Raw genomic sequence first — 24,291 nt, forward strand, 5'->3', positions numbered from 1 at the left:
TGGAAAACTTCTGAAGGCCTGCCACACATCATGCTCAGTTCCAGTGGATGAGGAGTGGTGAGGTGATGACCAGGGATCCTTTTAACCCAGTATTTATTAGGGAGGATTTCATTTCTCTTTCATTGTTTGGCGTCACTCAACAATATTGGTGTTTGAGGCAACATACATCCAACAAAACAATCCTCTAAAGTGAAATTTTGGCAGTGTTTATTTTAGAGGCACTGTCAATGGAATTTTAAATATAGCTGAACAATTTTCTTGGTCTGCTTGTTTAAAAAAAGGCCAAAAACCAATTAACTTAAACAATGGCTAAAGTTTATGGTACACAATAGATTGATTCAGATGAAACAAATCCTGTGAAAAAGTAGGTGAGATGAAAAGCAATCAAAATAAAATATCTTCAGAATAATCTAATCTATATGCCCTGAGATTTTCAGGTTAAATTCAGAATTAGCAATACTAATTGTTTAGCCAAGCTGGCTCTTTGCATAGCAGTTTACACTCTCACTGTCAGGGGAACTGACCAAGGTCCATCCAGAGGCCACCTAATTGTCATGAAAAGGTAGCACCTCTTACAGGTCTCATCACCTCCCAAAAGGCCATTCTGGAACCAAGCCTCCAGCATGAGAGCCTCTAAGGACATAATCAAACCACGTTCAAACCTTTAGCAGAGGCAAAACAGGCTATTCCAAATGTGCTGTTTCTGCATAAAGATTGCCTTTAAAGGCACTTGAAAAATAGGGGGCACAGGAAGACACCACCTTCCTGACAGCAGTTAGTAAAACCCAGGAAGAAACATCCCCCCAGGGGACAGGCTCACAGTTACAGCTTGCTGAGCTGGACCTTGCTTTCTCATGTCCTGTCTTCCTTACTCTCCTCTCCGATCAGCCTGTGTGAATGTTTTCAGGTCCTACCACTACCCTAAGGTCTTTACTTCATTACAAAAGGACCAGTGTCCTGTAACTTCGTAACAGGCTGTGTACTGTTCTCCTGCTAACCTGTCCTGGGCCCCCTTTTAATGCTCTGCCCTGCCAGCAGCTGTGAAGGGGAGACAGAAGTTCTCTCCCCATTCACACTGCACACACCACCTCTCCATTTCTCACACTTTTACAGTGGACTTGTTCAAGCTGAGCTCTGGGTGAGGTCCTGCAATGGCTGACCATGTAGCTTATATATTTCCCTCTACACCTCCTGCCTCCTCGCCCTTTTAGAAATGTCAGTGATTTGTTAAAGAAACCAGAAGCTTTGTTCTAAAAAGCATCCACATTCTGGATGTGGCTGTTTCCTTTAACAAAACAAATTTGGAGAACATGACTAGAACAGAAGTGCTTCAGAGGCAGTCCTGACCTCTTATGCCTCATCCCAAGGCAGTGTCATGTACCCAGAGAGCCACAGCAGCCTCAAGGGTGACAAAGAGTGTCTTCTAATTCCTTTACTCATTCTTTACCAATAGGAATCATCTGTAAAAAAGAACTTTTTTCTCAAAACCTAGTCATTTGCCCTGAAATATGCCTCCTAGAGCATGTGCATCAGTGAGAATTTTTAAAGAAATAATTATGAACTCAAAGGCTTTAATTACAATTACATGTGCCAATCTTCTTGAGTTTGTCATTTTGAGACAGTGTCTCGCTATGCAGTCCAGGCTGGTCTCGAACTTATAATGATCCTCCTGACTCAGCCTCCCAAGTCTGGATTACAAGTGCTTGAGTTACTTGCTGAGATTGTGCTTCACGCTGCACTGGCTGGAGTCCCTCACGACGAACACTGAATTTTGGGATCATAGCCATCATGCTTGGTACTTTTCTCTCTCTCTCTCTCTCTCTCTCTCTCTCTCTCTCTCTCTCTCTCTCTCTCTGTCCACACAAGGGTTCCTGCCTTCTCCTGTCCATTTGCCAACCCAGATTAGGGTCTTCTGAGCAGTATCCCTTCCTTAGAGACTACAGGAGGGTGCTGGGCTAACACAACTATGTACTTCTAGGCCTTATGGTAAGTAAAGCTATGCTTGGGATTTAGCTCAGTGGCTCAAGTGCTTGCCTGGTAAGTATAAGTTCATGAGTTTGATCCCCGGTACAAAAAAATGAACAAACAAAAAACAAAACCATGAAGAAAAAGGTGGACCATGGGTTTAGCTCAGCGGCATAAGCACCTACCTGGCAAGCATGAGTCTGATTCCCAATACAAAAAAAAAAAAATTGGTACATAAAGCTAAGTGTGATGGTTTTAAAGAGAAACCATATCATACTGATTTCAAAGTCAAAGTTGTAAACTTCACACTTGATAACTGCTTTTGTATTTGTAAGGATATTTCTTAATGCCCTAAATTTTAGAACTCAATTTACAAAAGACCTCTTTTGCACTGGAAAATTAATGCAGGTGAAATAACTCCCTCCCCCAGACCTCGGGGTGTGGGTTTCTCATGAACAAGGTGAACAAGGTGCTTTTTGAATTAGTTTTTCAGCCAAAATCAAGAAGCAAAAGCTATTCTTGTTAATGAAGACAGTACAGTGTAAGGAAAGAAATGATTTTGTATTCGGTCCACTTCTGAGGTGCTCTCAGTGGCAGAAATCTCTGAGAACACCGGAAGTCTGAGCAGGAAGCTTCTGTAGAGAGGACACTCAGAGCTACTCACCTCATCCACCGCATGGGCCACCTCTCGGGAGTCGGAGCTGCAGGGATAAAGGATGTGTAAGACCCTCTCCACATGCCATTTCTCAGTTCTTACCATTCAAACTCTAAAGCTCTTATTTTTTCCCTTGCCATCATTGCTTTGCCGTCTTCTGACTCTTGGTTCCACACCTCTGTCCCCCTACACTAGGGTTTCACTGCTTATTCCTTCACATGTGCTCCTGGCCTCTTCCTGTGTCCATGTGCTGCCTTTCTACAGACCCATTCTTTGCCTTTCCGGCTTCACCTTCTCTTTATTCTTTATTTTATTTTCACCCTCTCCTCTTTATTTTCTCTTGAACTTTTTCTCCATTAACTTGCTTTTTAGCCCATGTTTCCGCCCTCCTGTGTATGTGCACTGGAGGGACCAGTCACTTACATGGTATTTAAAGCTCCCTCATATGTACAGCCCTTTATAGGACACTGGAGATGCACAAAAGTTACAAGGTCTGGGCCTCAGGGAACCTAAGTACCCTGCAAGCAATCTGGAATGTGAAAAAATGCAACATGCTTCAAAATAAAACTAAGTGAATGTAAAAAGCAGAAGAGCAAAAACAAAACCTCTCCCAAGTCTCTGAAGGAGACAGGACAGCCCCAAGCAGCAGTAAGAACACTGTGTCTCAGTGTTCCCAGTGGCTGGGGCAACTGAGCAAAGGAGTTTCTGACTTACTCAGTTTGTACCTATTTACATCCATTAGCCACAGATTAACAATGCAACAAAAGGAATCAGTATACACCACTTAAAAAACAGTGCAAGAAAAGTTAGCCCATTTGAGGTTCCATACTTTCAGTTCTTTGATAAATGAAAAATGGTTACCAATCAAAAAAGTAAATTCCATACCATCCCTGACAAAATGAAAATCCTAATCCTCTAAAAATAAAAAAAAAGTTCAATCACCATCAAAACAAGATTGTTTCACATTCTGGGACTGATCAAGGGCTTCCAGAGAACTGTCTGAAGTCAATGCTAACTTGTTTGGTGCAAATGGAAGGCTCTAGCCAGTGCCTAAAAGAGGAGCAAAACCAGGACAGACTAACAAGGAGGACCAAAAGTGCCAGAAACCAAACAAAAAGCAGACCATCGCAGAGACCGACCCAGGCAAATGAAGAGGGTGGGAGCCTCCTTGGGGGCAGCAGCAGGAGCAGGTAGGTTTCCGAACTAGAGCCCTGCTAAGCTAGGAGAGAAAAATTCCCCAAAGCAGAAAGCCAGCAGCTGCCCTACACAGCTCAAACTGCAGAGAACTGATTCCTTGAAAAACCACAGGAGACATGCTGTGCCTGCCAGCACGCCTGGTACCCAACACTGCCCTATCACCCAGCCCTAGACCTATTCAGAGACCCAAACTTTTGCACCCTATCCCCTACCTAAACGCTCCTATGAAACATGCTCTTGCCCCTTGCTCAAGGCCAGTGGTCTTTTTCACATCTGGTCTTTATAAAGTCCTCACACGTTGCTTAAACCCTATCTATCTCAGTGGCCTCAACTGTGCTTCAGTTTACCCTAACAATACAAGAGGGGGTTAACAGGGAAAGAGCAAGCAGTCTTATGTAGGCTGCTTTTCAAGTAAACATTTGAACGAATGAACTTGAGAAAGTTCTGTATTACTTATGACCAAACTTCTGATCAAACTTTCTCCAGATCAGAAGCATGAATCAGGTCAATTTCGATCACTGTCTTGTCCCTCTGAGGAGGGGAAGGATGACCCTTTTGATGTAGTGCTTTCCTAGACAGCACAGGGACAAACCTTGGAGACCTGGGCTACAGATCACTCAGATGCATTGTGTGTGTGCAGGTACTGTGGCCTCTTTGAAGCCATGTTCTATAGGGACAACACAGTCCTAAAGGGAGCCTTCACCCAGATCCCCAGAGCTCTAGCAAGAGCCTAAGTCTGGGAAAACTTGGAAGTTCATACCACATCTATACCTTCTCCTTAAAATTCCTCAGCCACGCCAGTCACATAAGACTACCACAGCAAGTTACCCATTCTGTAAAATTGGATCATCTAGCTCACAATCCAAAGGCAACAAAGGACGAATTCGACAGTGAACTCTGATATTTCCTTTCAGCTCCTGCAAGGATAAATGGATTTCAACTGTTAAACAGGAGCAAGATCTAACCCCAGGCAACCCTCAGTAGTGTACTATGCTCCTTTGGCCTTGCGGGGGAAATCCCTGCAGTGTGGGGTTTTAACTCAGTGTTTACTGCCAGCATGTTAAAATTCAAATGTAACAAATGTTTCCTTTGCAAATGATTATCATCGGGCAATAATTATCAATAAAAATATCTATCAATGACATCCTAGACTAATATTTTTAGCCAATATATCAGAAAATCCACCATGTTTCTTGTTCCTCCCCCAAAAGGCTCCTCTAAGATATGATATTGCCCAGTTTTAAACAAAGAACCACTCAGCTATCCTGTCTCCAGAGATATGAGGGCAGAACCCCTCCACCTGCATAGAAAGAGGGAACGAATAAATCTATTAAATCTAAGGTTTATATTATGATATGAACATGTTTCAAAATAGTATTTAATCTAGCTGTAGAGACGAGAGGTAAATTCCTGCCAGGCTGTTCTCTTATGGCTCTGATGACAGGGAACTTGCCCCTACATACTATGCTGGTGTTTCCTACCCATGCCCTTTATGATGTGGAGCCGCAATAAAGATGTCAATTGTTCACATGGCTGTTTCAAATCCTTGAGCTTGCAGACAAGGCTTTCCAGGTGCTGTTGCCTTCTCGTTGGCTCTCGGCAGCCCTTGTCACAGCAAAGACCCACTAATGTCTTTAGGTGGCTAAGCTCTACCAGCCTACTTTCCCCCTCTCAGAGTGTTGTGCCTGGAGTGAGAATCTCCTCTCTGGCATCAGTCCTATGCAGATCTGAACAGGACTGGGGCTGCTCTAGTCCTACCGCTCTTCCAGAGGCGCAGCCCAGAAGAGCTCTTGCATGTCCAGCAGCTCTGAGGCTGATGGCTGACAGAGTTGGGGACTATTATATCAAATGCATGTCATGGGGCAAATAGATATCTCATACCCAAAGAGGCCTGGACTTGACCCTATGGGAGCCACTGGCTCCTCACAACTTCTCGGTCATGGTGATTTACTTGGGGAGGTAGGGGGACCCTTGGCACATATGTAAGTCTGCTTGTACCTGAAAGTGCACCAAGTCCGAAATAGAGTCATGGAAAAGGCTCAGAAGGGGAGGGAAACTGCACTGAATACCTGACAGGAGACTTCAGTAAGGGCGAGGGTTGGACTGGGTGGAAGAAAACAGCTAAGACTCAGCAGCTGTCTCATCTGCAGAGGACAGATGTCGCTCCTACAGACAAGGCCTGCACCCCTACCCCTGGGTATCAGCACATGGACAGAGAAGCCGAGTGGCAAGGGCACTACCACCAGAGGCACAATCCACCTCTCATACTTCTCTAGAAGTTGTCAAGAGGGCTGGCTAGTAACAACATAATGATAATGTCAATCCTACCATGCATACCTCTACTGGAAACTGGTCTTGACTCATCAGAGTGTTGCCACTGCTGGGAGCCCTAATATTCTTCAGCACCCCCCGTCTATCCTACTGAACCCCAGTCAGCTTTAGTTATTGCTCTAGTCTCTCAAAATAGTTTACAGTACTCTGATCAGACCCTTTCAAAGTTGAATATGCTCAGATATTACAAGCCTCCTTTTTACATCTCCAAATAACTCAGAAAGATGACGATCTAAAAAGAGCCAGGGCACAGTCTAGAGGACATCCCTGGATGCCGGTGCAAAAATCCCTGATCCTGAGGGAGGCAGAAGCTCTGCCTCCTCCCCTTGCTCAGCCTTGACACAGCGTGCTGAGTGAGCAAGCAGAGTGTGCACTTCCACTGGAAACATGCTCTCATCATGCTCTGAAAACTGAGTGAGTGGCTTTTACTAACTACCTTGCAGCCTCTCAAGGTGTCCTCTGGGCTCCCACAGAAGCAGAACCAGCAAGCCTGTCCCCACGCTCTTTATGCAGGGACACAGACAAGTGAGACCAAGAGACCTAAGCTCATTTCAGCACTCTTGGAATCTTCTACAGTCAAGTGCTCTGCTCTGGACTTGTGTCCATTTTGGGCAGCTTCATTTTCCCGTCTCCTCATAATGAATACTACAGCTTATGGAGGAATTTTACTTAACTTCTGTCTTTCATCATTAGCTTCTCAATCCAGAAAGATAGTGCCACTCTGAAGATTAAGTCAGTGCCCAGTAACTGTCTTAATATTTTCAGTACAGAACCATATAAGAAAATATGCTTAAAATGAGAATTATTCTCAGACATGTCTGTCACTGAACAGAAGGATTACCTCCTCAAGGGGTCAGAGAGCCCCTCGGGAATGCAGGCTGCCTGTATACTTGGCTACTGGAACTAGAGAGATGGGTTAGGGTTAGGGTTAGGGTTAGACCACAGGAGCCACACCTCCCAGAAGCAAGGCTGTTCAAATCAACATCAACCATGGCCCCCTCATACTGGTAAGTGCAGGCCTGAGGTTTAGCTTCACCTTTCCTAGGACTGCAGATCCCAGGCCTTCCAAGAAAGTGAGGAAGAGACCATTGGACTCTTGCTTAGATTCCCTGGGAGGCAAAAGAGCTGACAGGGTGCAGGAGAGGCCAGTCCTCACATATCAAAGACTCAGCACATCTGCATCAGGAAGAGTCCTAGCTCTTGATACACCAATACCCTCCCACCTCCCTTCATTGCACTCCTGTCAGCCTGATCCACTGGTCATCTCAGAGGTGCTGATGTGGTCCTGATGTATGCCCTGTGTGGTTTCAGTGTGTCCCTGAATCACAGGTTGCTTTCAATACCAACTACAGTGATCCCCTTCCTTCTCCATGGCCACTTCTCAACCTATTATCCAGGGTAGCCAATGGCTTCTAGGGAAGAAGGACATACAATCCCAGGTGATGGTCTTTTCATTCAATGCTGCCTTATGCTGCCCCCTGTGCTAAGACCGCCCCACCTCAGGCTTCTCTCCTGTCCTCTCACCTCCTCTTACTCCCTAAGAGTCTCTAAAATTTTGGCTTAGTGTCACTGAGGTATGCCTTCATGCCACTGTAGTTCTGTTCTGATGCTTTCTGCTGAACTGCAGAGTTCAGCCTGGGCTACTCACCACCAGAGTGTTGTGGAGCTCTCTCCTCCTCTGTTTTTCCACGTGGTAGCGCATGTCCATTTCTTTCAAAGACAGTTGGAGATGAAGGATTTCGGATTGACATGCTGAAAGGATAATTTTACCCAAGGTTGCACACAGCAACACTGCAGGAAAGGAGAACCAGGTAAACCTTGCCTTCCCATGAGCCAGGAGCAGCCACCATGTGAACAGGAAAAGAATCAAGAAGCCAAGCCACGTCTACTCGTGAGCCAGGAGCAGCCACCATGGGGAGTGGGAAGAGAATCAAGAAGCCAAACCACACCTTTCCATGAGCCAGCCAGTGCCCAGGATGGGAGACAAGAAGAGCAACCCCACCACCACCAAAAGCAATGGGCTGATTTGGAGGAAGTCAGGCTGAAATGATAACAACCAGAGTAAGAAAAATAATGTTTGTATTGTTGGATTGACTTTGCAGGCCTGAGGCTGGTAGTCTGAGCATCTATTTGGAGGATAACAATATACATTATAGTAACTATGGAGGATTTCCTTTTGTCTTGTTTTTGAAATCCAATGTTTTGTTCTGTTGTACTGTTTTGTTTTATTCCTATATCTGGTAACCTGAACAACTATTTAGAAGATCATAATATGCAATGTAACAAAAAAAAAAAAAAAAAAAGGAGGGCCTGGTAATTGGGCAGATTAAATTGCTTCTCCAAGCAGAGAATGTTACAGGAGATGCTAAACTCCCCAAGTGGTCAGCAGGATAGGCTTTGGACCATTTGAGGCTCTGGGTGCCCTGTGTGCACAGGGATGAACAGTGGTGGAGCACACACAGGACCTCAGGCTCAACAACCACCTTATGGTATACAGGTTCCCCAGTCCTAGAGCTTACTTAGTGGGAAACAGAGATACCAGAGAACCTGGGTCTGGCTTCTGGTTTTGTCTACTGTTAATGGTGACTTGCAGCTTCTATTTCCTTTCCCATCCAACCAAGACCTAGCCAGAATGTGAGGATGACCAGAGACCATCCACTAAATATTGAGCTAATATCACAGCTGAGCCAGACAGGTTACTGTGCAGGTGGTCTGGCCAATAGCTTGAAGTCCCATGTAGGTTACTGCAAGAGATGTGTTGTGGCTACAGGATAAATGACAGCCAGGAGGGTCATTCAAGCATCTCCTGGGGCTGTACTGTGTACCATCAGCTGTAGGACATAGCCTGGCCAGGGTTTTAGGAGCTGAGATGGCACACCACAATGTGATGCTCATGACCCTGAAACAGAACACCCTTAAAGAGCTCATCTCCCTCCAAGAAAGACACTGGGGCCCAGGGAGAGCGAACAGGTTTAAGAAGGAGAGTCCCTCACTGAGTGTAGCTTCTGTGTGGGAGCCTTCCAACTCAGCCACTCAGCTGTTACCAGCTCTCCCTGGTCCCCAGCATTGGCTGTTCCACCACTGGACCTGACAGATACAATGCTTAAGCATCAGCCATGTCTGAGCCTCATCTCTGATAAGGATCAGCTGAAGAGATGAAGATACCTCAAGGAGGCTGACCAGCCAGGACACCCCCATGGCACTCAAACAGGACAGTCATCATGAACAAATACCAAGGGACATCTTTCTTCTGGCCACATTTCCTGGAATCAGCATGGACAGTGACCCTCGGATAGTGTTCAGGGCTGCACAAGTGTCACACAGGGCAATACGTCCTCAGGGAAAAGCTGCAGCTGCTCTCCTCCCTTTTCCCTGTGACACTGCCATATAATGGTGAGAATATGCAACCTGGAGACTATGCACACATCCGATGAAACAATACACACACCATACATGTAACACACACCACACACAGCACATATAGACACGCACATACACTGAACACATGTATTCCACCTTCCTGCATATATAACACCATACACATTGACACTCCCCAGGCCTTCCATAAACACCACACTCATACTACACACCACACACATACACACGCACACACACACGCATGCATACACCTACAAACACAGAAGTCACACTCCCTGCGGGAAGTCACTGACCTGCATGCACTATGGAGGCCACTGAGGGAGCTCATGGGTTATCTAAATCTAATGTAAATATCTTTTGGCCTGATAGGACAGCAATAAAAGTCTGCATGTTTTGATACACTTACCTGGGAAAACACATGATGATGACTTCCCACATTCCTGGCTTGTGACTTGTGTTAGGGTGGACTCAACACAACATGGCTCCAGCAAGTGCGGTCTATACACATGCAGCAGTACTGAGGCAAGAGTATGCCACAGCACTAAAGCGCTACCACAGTACAAATCCTGTGGTTTGAGATGACAAAACCACTGTAGCCAAAGAGCAGCCCAACTATGGACAGGAAGAAAGAAAGGACAGGAAAAAGGAAAGGAGCCAGGGAGACAGAACAGCTCGGCTCTGTTTGGGAAAAATGGGCACAGAAAGTGCCATCTTGGCCCTAAGTGGCAAGGTCAATATGATGTTTGTCATGTGCCCAAGAGAAAGGGGAGACCTTGAGGCAGGATGGGCTGCAATGGAGGAGGAGCAGAGGTAGCCAGCCTCCAGGAAACAATTGGCACTGTATCACTGCTGCGAGCGACATATCAGGCATCAGTAAAGGGTCCAAAGAAACGACTTAAGCAGGACTGCACCAGCTTATGTCGAGGTGAGGCTGTCTCACCTTGCAGATTTTCAGTGCTGAGCTGTGCTCTTCGTATAGCAGCTGCCATGTTAGAAAGTTGTTCTTGGTATTGGGCTTGACAGCTGCTCAACAGGTCCAAAAATGAAGAGCGAAAGTCCTTGACATCTTGTTTAAGTTTCTAAGGAGTGAGAACATCTACATGTAATGCAAATGACTATATTACTATCAGCTGTTACAATATAACCACACAATGATCAATCACACACATGGTCCAGACATCAGCAACCACGTGTAATTTATCATGAACAAAATCCATCTGAACAGAAGCTCTTTGTCAGAGCTGCATGGAAATGCTATCTGGGAGTCACAAACACAAGCCCAAGGTCATGTCCGGAAACACTGATTCAGTAGTTCTGGGACTGGAGCATTAGGAGCTGCTCATGCAAGTTTTCAGATTTCCTATCTTTAGAGTACTTAAACAAAAAAGTAAGTATGTCTGCAATTTCTGTAGGAGCAAGGTTCATTGTGTGGATGTGGGACATTCTTTTCTCCCTGTTGTTTATATCCTGTGATACTGGCAGAGTCCTCATCTCTGTGTTGCCACATTCCACGGAAACAAAGCTCTGATGGACTCTCCAGATCTACCTTCTGGGAGTTCTATTGTCATGAGCTGATGGCAGTGAAAACCATTTACCATATCCATGTACATAACAGAATCCCAGGCACAATAAGCATTAGGGGTTTTAGAGAACTGTGGGAACAATGTAGCTGGTATCCTGTGCAAAATATGTCCCTTTCCCATGAAATAACTGCGAAGATTTTTCAGTGCAAAGACATGATGGTCATGGAGTAGAACTTAAGTGGCATGGTTTCATATTCTCTGAGCTTGAATGTTCTTTGATTTTTAGATAAGCATTTTTCTATAAAACATGGAAACTTTTCCATATTTGAAAAAAATATATATACATCTTCTTGTCTTTTTGAGACAGGGTCTCACTATGCAGTTCAGGCTAGCCTTGAGCTCACTTTGTAACCCAGGCTGGTCTCGAACTTGCAATGATCCTCCTGCCTCAGCCTCCCAAGTGCTGGGGTTACAGGCATGAGCCATCACGCCCGGCTTTTGAAAAATATTTTAATAAAACATCAAAACTACATTGAATCAAAGTAGTTTTTTTTATCTATACTACAGATAAAGTTATATAGCCTACTCAGAGATGGATTAATTTTACTTAGGAGAGAAAAATTAATTCTATGTAAATTCACACTAAATAAACAAAAACAGTTTAAAGCTTCTAAATCTGACCAACAAAGAGAGTAGATTAATCGTGTTTACAGATGGTGTTTGTATTGTTGTAATGATTTTTTTCTTCCCAATTTTTTTCTCTTGGTCACATTGTCTATAACAAAAATAAAACAATGCTGTTAATCATAGGCATAAAAATATGCTATCGTGATTTCACCTTGGAGAATTTCCAAGCATTGTATGGAATAACAGTTTTCCTAATGTTTCTTTCTAAAAATCACTAACAGTTTATTAGGGAGTGTTAACATTTGATGCCACGATGTACCAGATCAAGTTAATCTGACACTTTATACCATTTAACATCACAATAAGAACAACTCTGACTTACAAAATTAAATGTCTAATGCAGCTATCTCAAAATATTAATCTCATGGCCACATATATTGTTTGCTCTCATTTTTGCTCACGGTTATAACAGGTGTGTTGGAGGTTTTCTTCTGTTAAGTAAGTATTGGACAGCAGAAATGCTACTGATGTAAAAATAGGATGTTACGCTCTCTTGAAGAGGACCAACCCATGGACTGCATGTTGACCACCTATCTGATGCCTGTGAACCCCTAAACCTGGGTTTCTCTTCATTTCAAGAGTGAGTCTCTTCTGACAGACAGAAAATGAACACTTCACATTCTATATCCCACCCACCCTGTACTAAAGAGAGAACCTAGAGCCTTTACACATGGCTACATCCGCAACCCTTTCTTATATATGGTCTTGCTAAGTTACCCAGGCTGTGGTCAAACTTGTGATCCTCCTGCCTCTGCCTCAAAGAGTATGGAGAACGCAGATGTGTTCCAACATGCCTGGCTAGCTTCATGTTGTTGAACTCAGCACTCACTAGTGGAAAACAACCTGGTGTGCAGCATGGTCGCATTTACCTGAATCAGGTGGCAGATCTGCACCAGGGCTGGGTGAGCGCTGCTAGGCCATTGCTGCTGTCCATTGAGGAGAGCATAAAACCACGTGGCCTCACGGCGACTCCTTCCAACCCTTTCTTGGTACTGTTGGATAGGAAAAGATAGACAATTTAAAGTTTCAAATCCATGAAGATGCAGTAGGAGAGTTTTCGCTGAGAATGTGGCTTCTGAAGGTTCATGGTACTCTGCAGAGGAGAAGGCACCGTGCAGAATTAAACCACAGTGGGGAAAATCAGGTGAGTAATCCTAGGCCGAATGAGCACTGTGTAGGAGAGGATTGCCCAGGGCTGACACTAGCCACGTGGGAGAAGCAAGCACCCAAAGGAGAAAGGCTTCCTTGGGGCAAAGCCAAGGCTCAACCCCAGAAGGGGAAGGACAGAGGACGGGAGGGCACAGAGGCCCTAGGCCTGGGAACTCGGTTCTCCATGGTGATAAGGTCAAGCTCTATCGGATCTTCAGCAGCAGGATTTTAAAGGAAGACATACATTTGAAAGCTTCCTCTGGACTTTCATAGAGATGGGGAGGTAAATAGAAAGGACCCACGCAGTATGCGGTAAAGGTCCCAGACTCAAAGTAGCAGAGAAAGGGTACTGGTTCTAACAGCACTTATAAGATAGATAGCTGGGGCGGACAGCAGGGTGCACACAAGGGAGTAGCAGTGCCCAGAGCAGTCTTGGGTTTCTAGCCTGCGCAATCACCACTGCTAAAAATGCCATCACTCAAGTAGCAAAGTGGGAGGAGCAGAGCAGGTGCACTGCAGCCAGGGTCCTGTGCTGCTTGTTCCCTGCAGCTCTTGTTTGTATTTTCCCATTCTCTTTCCAAGCAGATCTGTGAACCTCAGGGGATGACCTGGGCATGGAGTCAGGGTCTTTGCTGTGGAGCCGATGACTCCTGTGGCGAAGTTGTTCAATAAACTCAGAACCCTGGGCTCCTGGGGGATGTCTTTGCCCAACAGAGACTTCCAAGGCTCTGGTGCAAAGAAAGCACTTCAGAGCCGGGCGGGGCAGCCCGGCAGGGGGAAAGGTTGTCTTCATACTGTTTCAAAGTAAATGTGCTGCAAAAGAGGCAGCTGGGAAGAGCCACTGGAGAGGCAGCACACCACTGAAGTTGGGGTGAAATATCAGATGCGTACAGAAGTCAGCAGAAAATAGGAAGGGAGGCTCTGGAGGAGGCCAGCCACTGCTGGACTGCACAGGCTACTGTATCCTGTATCCTCAGACACCACCTCGGCACCATTGTGGACTCCAGGCAAATTAGAGATGTAGGAGCTATTGGACATGAGCCATGCTTCTTCATATGACTAAAGAAACTGAAGCAAAACAAAGTCCCTAAACTATCAAGGCTCACACTCACTCTGAAGGGTAAAAAGAAGCAATGGATAAATAAGTTGGTCATGGTGGTGTATGCCTGTAATCTCAGCATTATGGGAGGCTGAGGCAGCAGGATCACAAGTTTGAGCCCAGTCTGAGACACTTAGTGATTCAGCAAGACTGCCTCAAATAAAAAATATCTAGCTCAGTGTGAAGTTCTTGAGTTCAGTCCCCAGTACAACACACACACACACACATGCGCACACACACACATGCACAGTTGTATTCTAAAGTCTCCAGCATTGATTATAAGTGAAATATCATTCTTTCCTCTCCCTCACAGAGGACCTGAGTCTTATTAGCTTAGGGACTTTATTTTGCTTTCGAGTTTTTAGTAAATGAGGAAGAAGAATGGTTAATCTTGCAGTGTTTCTAAATCTCTAATGTGTCAGGTGGGGTTACATGGGAAACAGGAGGGCTCTTCATGGGTGGAAAGTCTCTCTTAAAGAGAGTAAAACTAGAGGGAGAATAAACCAGTTGCAGCTACCAACAGCCTCATCTTCACTGGCATAATATCTAACACAGCAGCATGAAGAGGTGGGGCTGGTGGGGAGCAGATGGCTCTGAGGTCTGGGATGTCAACATGGCAGAGTCCGTAGCTGACAAGTACACCACACAAATAAACAGTCTATTTAATCCACTTCTGAGAGGATGGGTGGGCTAGGCTTTTGGGTAATTTTGACACCTTGCTGCTGCATGTCATGAGGAAATAGGATTCAACTTTCTGTGGTATTCTCTGGGAACTGCAGCTGCACATGATGAGGTGTCCACCATGACTTCAATGGCCCCTCAAAAATTCATGCCACTATGATGGCATTAAAAAGTACACTTTGTGGGAAGGTAAAGAAGTCCCCAAAATCTCATTCCTGACAAGATCAGGCTACAGAGAACCAGCTTCAACCCTTTGTGCTGTTCTGCCCTTCCATTATGCAAAGATACCAGGTTGGTGCCATGCAGAGGAATAAGCCTTGATGGTGGTCTCCTGGCCTTCAGAACAAGAGAGAGAAGTGTTTTTTACATGGTAGTCAATCTCAGGGGTTTTGTAATAGCAATACAGAAGACTAAAATGTCTGCGCAACCATACATTTACTAAACTGAGAATTGTACAATTTAAAATGGATGAATTTGTGGTACATAGGTTACACCTCAATAAAAATGCCACAAAAGAGACAGTTTTGGGGTCCCTCCTGAATTTGTTATTCATTAAAGACTAGATAGGAAAGAGATAAAATAGGTACTAATTTCAGTAAGAGATGACACTTTAAGACCCTTGAGCTTTTATGTCCTTAGTAGCTAGAAAAAAGAAAAGATCAAAGGAGAGTCACCCTTGATTTACTTCTTTTACAAAGGGTAAAAACTGACTATAATATTAAGTCATTGGGTAAAATTCCACCAAATGTGTAAGAAATTTAAAAAGATTACCTCTGCCAATTTCAGGTGAAGAATAGCATTTTCTGTTTCCAGTTCAACTATTCTTTCTTCTTTGACCTACAAGTAAGAATCCAAAAAAGAAAAATAATCACCACAGCACTTACCTGCTTGTACTGAAACAATGGGAATGGAGTACACACGAGGATGGAAACACCCACAAAGAACACAGGGAATGCCACTATGGGGTCCCAGAAATCACTATGTGGCGTCATGAGACAGGAACAACTGTCCCAGCTGGCAGACTTGTCTTACTCCCCCCACACCTGCACCCACTATCTATGACCCTCCGTACCCAAGGGCACTCCAGAATAGCAGAAGCAACACTCACTCCTGACTTTGAGAAATGCAGGACCCAGGGCCCTCCCACCCTCTTCTGGGAAAGGAACTCAAACAGGCTTGCTAGGAGGGATGGTTTTTTATGGAACCAGCCACAGAAACATAAAAAGAGGGCTCTGGAAGGGGAGCTCAGAATAACCCAGAGCGAGTATGGTAAGGTCTGCAGGCCAAGCCAAAGAGGAAGTGTGTGTTCAGGCTATATGGACAGAGGGGTATACGGGGTTACACACAAGGTTGTCAAGCTATAAATAAATTGTAAATGCTGAATGAATGACTAAGCCACTGGAGAACACAGGGAACAGGGGGAACTGCTAGTTTCCTAGGAAGACAGATTTGGGGCCATTCCCTCCTGCTAGGAATCTAGGAATCCTTTCTCCCCAAGGCTTCTGCCAGACAGGTCATCATAAAGAACCTGGATCATTTGAGGACACATGTGCTTTCAATTCCAAACACTTTCTGATTCATTATACAAACCTGATACCCAGGAGCCATCTACAGTGTATCTTGCTATGTTTATTCACTTTTGCCCATAATAAAAATCCATGGAGTATTTCTACTCAACACTTAATTCCAAAGTTCTAATACTTCATGCAATACCATAGCATCTAAAGTTATAAGTCTGGCATATCTTTGGTTAAATGTATTACAATATATGTTTTGATAGTTTTGATGGTACTGTACATCTCTATTTTTTCATTGGACAGTATAGAAATACAATTTATTTCTCCATAAGTATCCTGCATCCTTCAATCTTGCTGAACTAATTTTTTTAGTGAAAAACATTTTTTGGTGAATTCCTTTAGATTCTCTCCCCACAATCTTATGTTATCTGCAAATAGAAACTTCCTACTTTCTGATATAGATGTCCTGCCCTATTACCTTACTTGCCTAAAAGCCTTGGATGGCTTCTCTAGGAAAATACTGGACAGCAGTACTGAGAATTGATATGGTTTTATTTATTTAATTCTTGATCTCAGGGGAGAAGTTTCACTATTAAGTGTGATGCTAGTTGTGAGTTTCTCATAAATGTCTGGCCTCAGCCATGTGGGCTGGCAGGAGAAACAAGAATCTAACCCCTTCCTATGAGCCAGCAGCAGCCATGTAATCCAGGAGGAGAAACAAGAAGCCAACCCCTTCCTGTGAGCCAGCTGGTACGTGAGCTGGACGACATGAAGTACTGAACTCCTTCAATCCCCCAAGTAACCATGGATTCAGAGAAACACAGGCTGATATGATAGCTATTGAAGTAAAAACACAACTTAATGCTTGTATTGTTTGACTGATTTTTCAGGCCTAAAGCCAGTAGTCTGAGCATCTATTTAGAGGATAACAATATGCAGTTTAGCAAGGATGGGGAATTTTCTTCTGAAGGTGGTAGCCATGTTAATTCTCTATTATCATGTTTTAAAATACTGCATTGTTTTCTTTTTTTTTTTGGTTTGGTTTTATTCTGTTTTGTTTGATTTTATTATATCTGATGATATGGGAAGTTATTTCAAAGATAACAAGATACATTATAGTAGTCATTGTTGATTTCCTATTATGTTGTTTTGAAGTCCTGTATCACATTCCTTGTTTTGTTTTCATTTAGTTTTATTCTGTTCTGCTTTTCTTGGTTTTATTATGTCAGATGGTATGGACAGCTAATTTCATGATAATAAGAGGCTTTATGGTAGCCATTGATTTATTATCTTGTTTTGAAGTCATATAACTTTCACTGTTTTGTTTTGATTGGCTTTATTCTATTTTATTTTGTTTGGTTTTATTCTTTTTAAAATAAAATTTTAAAAAATGTCTTGCTTCATTTGAGGAATTCTCTTCCTATTCCTACTTGGTTGAGTGTTTTTTTTAATGAAGGGGTGCTGAATTTTGGTGAATGCTTTTTCTGCATCTACTTAGATAAGCAGGAAATAGTTTCTCTTATATTCTATTGATAAGATATGTTACATTTAACTGCTTTGTAAATATTAAGCCATGGATTTTTGGGGGTAAATCTCATTTGGTCACAAAGTACAAAATTCTTTTTATATATTGTTGAAATTAGTTTACTAGTATTTTGAATATTTTTGCATCTCTAATCATTAGAGATATTACTCTGAAGACCCCTTATGCTACCTTTGTGTAGTTTTAGCATCAGGAAAATAGAGTACTGGTTTCATGAAATGGGAAATGTTCACTTCTATCTTTCAGATAAGTTTTGGGAAGACCGGTGTTCATTATTATTTATTGGTTTGAATCTAAGGAAGCATTGTGGGTCTGGGATTTTTTATGAGACTTTTTGACTACTAATCGAACCTCATATTACAATTTTTTTACAGATTTTTTTAATATTTCTTCTTAAATTAGTTTTGGTACAGTATGTCTGCAGAAATTTGGCATTTCACTTATTCAATTTTTTGGTAATGGTTATAGTATTTTCTTTTTTATTATTTTTTAATTTTAAAGAGAATAAAACAAAACAAAACAATAAAACAAATCAAAACAGAACAATGCAAATGATACAGGACTTCAAAACAATATAACAGGAAATCAACAATGGCTACCATAATGTCTCTTGTTTTCTTCAAAATAGCTGTCCATTCCTTCACACATAATAAAATCAAACAAAACAAAACAGAATAAAACTAATCAAAACAAAAGAATGAAAGTGCTAAGGACTTCAAAACAATATGATAAAAAATAACAGTAGCTACCATAATGTTTCATTTTCTTCAGAATCTCTCTCCATACCATCATGCATAACAAAATGAAACAGAATAAAACCAATCAAAACAAAAAAATGAAAACATTATAGGACTTCAAGACAAGACAATAGGAAATCAACAATGGTTACCATAACACATCCTGTTATTTTCAAAATATCTGCCCATACTGTCAGACACAGTAAAATCTAATAGAACAAGACAGCATAGAACCAAACCTAACATAATTATGAAAATTATACAAGAATTCAGAACAAGGTAATAAGAAATTAATAGTGGTTATCACTTTCCCTTTTTAGGCATTTCATCCTCTATCACTTCCATAGTATCTACTGTGCTTTTTGGATTCCACTAACTCCTTCAGTTTTTTATGCTACAGAGATAACTCAGTGTTCACCCATATGAGTCCAAACCATTTCACCCATGAGCATGATCTCCAGTTGCATCCATTAACCTATAAGAGCCTCGAGATTATCCTACCTTATGGCTGGGTAACTTTCCATTATATGAAAACACCATATCTTTCTTATCCATTCTGTGGTTGATAGGCAAGTTGCTCTTGCTTTTGTCTGGTCTCCTGTCATACGAAACAACTGTTTTCTCTTCTTTAATTTTCAGTTTATGAATTTTCTTTTGAGATAAATGTGTTTCTTGTACACAGTGTATTAATGGATTTTATTTCTTAATCCACTCTTCTCTATTTTTTTATTGGTGAATTGAGGCCATCAACATTAATTGTTACAACTGGCATGGATTGGTTCATCTCTGCCATGCTGTTCTAATGTTGTTGACCCTCCACTTTTCCTCTTTATTCAACTGCCTGTGTTGCCTGGTGAGTTTCCTCTGCTGCTGTTCCTAGAACCATGGTCATCTTTATCTCTCTCTAGAATATCCTTTAGCACTCTCTGTAGGGTTGGTCTGGTGGTCATGAATTCCTTCAGTTGTTCTTTATCATGGAAGTATCTTATTTTTCCATCAATTTTAAAAGATAGTTTTTCAGGGTACATCAATCTAGGTTGAAAGTTGTTGTCTTTTAGAATTTGAAACACTTCACTCCAAACTTTTCTTGATTTGATAGTTTGTATTGTCAAATCTGCTGCGATTCTGACTCATTTTCTTTTATAGGTGATCTGTTTCTTTTCTCTAACAACTTTCAATATTCTGTTCCTGTACTGAATTTCTGGGATCTTGATTATAGTATGTGTGGATATAGATTTATTTTGGTTATGGCTAGTTGGAGTTCTATATGCCTCCCTTATCTGTATGCCAGATCTTTTTCCATATTTGGGAAGTTTTTTGCTATTACTTCTGTAGATAGTCTTTTTATTAAATTTGTGTTGATTCCTGCTTCTTCACTGCTACCTATCACTCTTTAATTATTTTTCTTTACATTGTCTTGCAGTCATTCAATTGTTATTTTCTGGTTCCTTGTACTTTTTAAAATTTTATTTAAAGAGAAAAGAATCAAAACAGAAAAATGGTAGAAATAATACAGAATTTCAAAAAAATAAACACTATGAAATCATTGGATGATAAATTACATATTGTCATCTTAGACATAATTGTTCAAATTACAAAATTAAAACACAAAAAGTGGACATTCGAACAGGGAGAGTGGAGAGAAGATGGTGGCTTGCTAGGTCACTGGGTGGAGAGTCTCTCTGGAAAAACACCTCAGCTGCTGGAATTTGACAACATGGAGAGGGCTGGATGAGTGGCCAGGGACTCTCATGAACCCAGGAGGAAACTTAAGTGAAAAGAAAAATAGGAAGAGGAAAGAAAAACGTGAGTGGAGGGCTGGAGCCTGATGTGCTCACTGAGACTGCTGGGAGTGCCGTGGAGTTGGGTGACTCAAGGTCACGCTGAAGCCACGGCTGCCAATAATGGGAATTGGTGAGTCCTGGGCCCTTGATGGGAGGACGCAGTGCAGCGTGGAGTGGAGCTAAGGCAAAGAACTACATTGATTCCCGGTGAGTGCTGGAGATTGGGTCCCACAGTGGGTGTTGCTGGCTGGAGAACATCTTGGAGTGGGACAGAGCCTGGCACTGCAGTGGCATCAGTCAGCTGCCTCTGGCCCAGAGAAGACTCGGGGGATCTGCTTGGGCTGAGCCATGCCCCTGGTTGGGACCCAACAACCAGGGATGAAACTGTCCCGACTCTGTGAAGTCTGCAAAGCACAGGCTAAGTTGCTGAAGGCACTTGGGGGTTGACTGGCTCAGAGGCTAGAGGCTAGCTTGAATCGTCCCTGCATGCACCTCAAATAACAGCAAATTGGAGAGGGTAGAAAAACTGTAAGTAATACGGAGAGGGCCAGGGACCTCCACAACAAACCTGTCTGAAAGAAACCAGAAACATGACAAGAGATAGAAACTTTTTAAAAACCCTCCAGCCACTGACCCTGGGAAAACAAGCCCAGGAGAGGTAAATACAGAAGAGAACCAGTGCAGCAGTCATGCAATATTAGCCACAACATCAGCGGACATAAAGAAATACCTTCATGACCTCATAGACCAACTAAAACTGAAATTCTAATCCAAGTGAGACAAGATATAAAAAGACTAATTAAAGAAATGCTAAGCCCCTCCCAAGAAAACACAGATGAAAGAATGGAGGAACCCAGAAAAGGAAGAAAAACCTTTGATGAAGAATATAAACAAAATCTACAACACATAAAACAGATCTAAAGGGATTACCAGGAAACTAAAAGCTCCATTGAAAGCTGGCAAAATGTCTTGACAGAAACTAAAGTTATCCTTTTAAAACTTGAAGAGAGAGTTATAATGTCTGATTGTGAAAGAAAAGATCTCTTAAAACTAACAAGGAACCAGAAAGAAACAATTCAAAGACTAGAAGATAACAAGAGGATCTATAACTTAAGAATAAAAAATGTAGCCAGGTGTGGTGGCTCATGCCTGTAATCCCAGCACTTGGGAGGCTGAGGCAGGAGGATCATTGTGAGTTTGAGACCAGCCTGGGCTACAAAGTGAGCTCAAGGCCAGCCTGAACTGCATGGCACGAGACCCTGTCTCAAAAAAGACCAAAAAAAAAAAAAAAAAGAATAAAAAATGTGAGCGAACAAGCAGAAGTAACTGCAAAAGAATTACAAAGACTATTCACAGAAATAATTAAGAAAAACTTCCAAAGCATAGGAAAAAGAAATGATATCCAGATAAATGAGGCATACAGAACTCTAGCCACCTACAACCAAAACAGATCTACACCCAGACATATAATAATCAAGATCCCAGAAATCCACCACAAGAACAGAACATTGAAAGCAGAGAAAAGAAGCAGATCACCTACAAAGGAAAAATCACCAAATTAATGACAGACTTATCAACACAAACTCTGAAATCAAGAAGAGCCTGGGGGGAAATAATCCAAGCCCTGAAAGAAAATAACCTCCAACCCAGATTGATGTACCCAGAAAAACTCTCTCTCAAAATTAATGGAAAAATAAGGTATTTCCAAGACAAGGAGGAACTGGGGGGATTCATGGCCACCAATCCAACCCTACACAAAATACTGAAGGACATTCCAGACAGAGAGAGAAAAAAAATACCAGTGTTCCAGCAACAGTGGCAGAGAGGCCTCAATGAATGGAGCACAGTGGAATGAAGGAGTAAAGTGGACAAATAATAGCAGACAAGTAGAATAACAGAGATGAGGCAGAGAAGGTAGGGCTATAATCTTTAATATAGATAGCCTTGATACACTAACAAAAAGAAACACAGACAGAGTAGATTAGGGGGCAGGATCCATCGAGATGCTCTGAATAGGAAATATACTCAACCTAAAAGAGGGTTAATAAACTGAAAGTCAAAGATGAGAAAATGATGTTATATGTGACAGGAAACCAGAGAGACAAGGGACAACTCATCCAGTAGCTGCAGATAGGTTGGAAAGTTATGACACTTATGGGCAGTGTAGAACTACACAGCTAGAAGGAAGGAAAACCTTGTGGCTCTAGTAAGTAGAGGAGTACAGCTCAAGATCAAGCTCAGGGGTAAAAAGGTTTAGCACCACTCAGATAGATATCAGGTTGGCCCCTAATCTAAAAATTAAAGGAGCTAGTGGGACCCAAAATATACAAAGCATCCTGAGAAGGGGAAAGGTGAGAAATTGCCTAAAAAAGGAAGGCAGAGGACATTGTTAATAGTGTAACAAGATTTAAAAGTCACAGTAGTCTTACTGCTCTGTTTAGTTTGATTTTATTTTGTTCCAGTCTGTCTACTCATACTAGATTTGAGGGCACAGACAGCTATCCCCAAAATAGCAGGTTATATCATGGTAACTTGAACTGTATTACTGAACCCTTTATTACTTACATTGCCTTACTATGACTGATCTTATTTGAAGCTGGTTTGTTAGACTGCTGTTTTGCCTTGACTATTTTTATTCAAGTTTGGTATCCTTGATAGTATCAAGTCTAAGAGTAGAGGCTACTACTCTGAAGATGACAAGATGGGTGCAGATACCCATTCTGGTTTGATTATTAACTGCTTTCAAAGTCCTACAATGTCTTCAAAGTTATGTTTTTATAAAAATAGCTATGTAATGCTATGCTTAACTATATAATGCCTGATGATGTGGACAATTCTATTGAAAATAACAAGAGAAAGCATAGTAACTTTACAGTAGATCACCTAATATTGTGGTCTTACATGTCTTTTTCATTTCATGTTTTTCCAGGAATTTGTTTTGTTGTCTTGTTATGATCTGTTTTTCCCTATAATACAGAAAGGATAGATATACATGTAGAGATTCACACATGGGGAGAATTTCTAAACTATTTAGGGGAACAGATTATATAATGCATGATGTAATGAACAGATACTCTGAAGAAGAAGAGACACTAAGAAACCCAATGCTAATTCTGTAGCACTGTGATATAAAATCTAGCAATACTATTATTTACTGTTCGGAGTGATATTAGTCTACTCTCTTATGTTCAATTTCAGCATACATAAAAATAAGGACAGCTACTATGAAGAGAATGAGAGAAATTATGGCAGTCATTATTGACTTCCCCAATGTCAGGTCTTGAAGACCCTAAAAAGCCTTCATCATCCTGTAATGATTTGATTAGTTCTATAGTGTTCAATATGTATTCAGTGTGTGTGAAAATGGGGACAACTATTTGGGAGAAAACTAGAGACAATAAGATAGACAGTGAAGATTGCCAGTGGACTTGCTTTGAAATGTGTGTTTCTTTAAATTTTTTCCTTATGATCTGTTTTGTTCTGTTTAATCTTACCCTCTTTAAAATAAAAACAAATCAGTGAGAGTGCAAACAGCTCTGTTCAATGAGCCAACAAAAACAGTAATATGGTTATGAATCTTTTTTTAAAATTTAATTAGCTCTTTCAGGCTTAATGTTGCTCATCATTTTTAATTTTTTTTTGTCTTTTTTCATTTTTATCGGTACCAGGGATCAAACTCACGACTGCCTGCTTGCAAGGCAGGTGCTTATGCTGCTGAGCTAAATCCCCAGCCCCATGGTTATCAATCTTACACACTTAAACATACATGCAGTTAGTTATACCCTTTAGAGCACTTCCTTTCTCTCTCATTTTACAATAGCAATTATACATTTTGGGTTTTATTACTCCTACAGTTCTTATTACTTTTTACACTAGATACACAATATGATATTTATAAAAATGATTCTTATTTGTTTCACTTAGGAAGATAGCCTCAAGTTGCCCACACTTACCTATGAAGGCCTCTAGATCATCCCTGTTTATAGCTGAGTAATATGCCACTGTAAAAAGATATCACATGTTTTTCATCCACTCTGCAGTTGAT

General features: G+C 41.9%; 1 protein-coding gene across 3 annotated transcripts in view; it reads right to left on the minus strand.

Moving 5' to 3' along the window:
• The window catches only part of Kif25 (kinesin family member 25), a 36,489-nt gene extending 20,994 nt beyond the window's left edge, over positions 1-15,495 (minus strand). For all 3 annotated transcript variants that reach the window (XM_063233360.1, XM_063233359.1, XM_063233361.1), the window contains exons 1-6: positions 15,437-15,495; positions 12,606-12,728; positions 10,467-10,605; positions 7,797-7,900; positions 4,646-4,734; positions 2,630-2,666 (exon numbers count right to left, since the gene is read on the minus strand). In XM_063233360.1, coding sequence (XP_063089430.1) covers positions 2,630-2,666; positions 4,646-4,734; positions 7,797-7,900; positions 10,467-10,515 — 279 coding nt within the window. In that variant the 5' untranslated portion in view covers positions 10,516-10,605; positions 12,606-12,728; positions 15,437-15,495. The remainder of the gene's footprint in view (positions 1-2,629; positions 2,667-4,645; positions 4,735-7,796; positions 7,901-10,466; positions 10,606-12,605; positions 12,729-15,436) is intronic.
• Between the last annotated feature and the right edge of the window lie 8,796 nt (positions 15,496-24,291).

The sequence above is a fragment of the Cavia porcellus genome, unplaced genomic scaffold (assembly GCF_034190915.1).
Source record: "Cavia porcellus strain 051 isolate PalLab524CR breed Dunkin Hartley unplaced genomic scaffold, mCavPor4.1 scaffold_22, whole genome shotgun sequence".
NCBI classification, from domain to species: domain Eukaryota; kingdom Metazoa; phylum Chordata; class Mammalia; order Rodentia; family Caviidae; genus Cavia; species Cavia porcellus.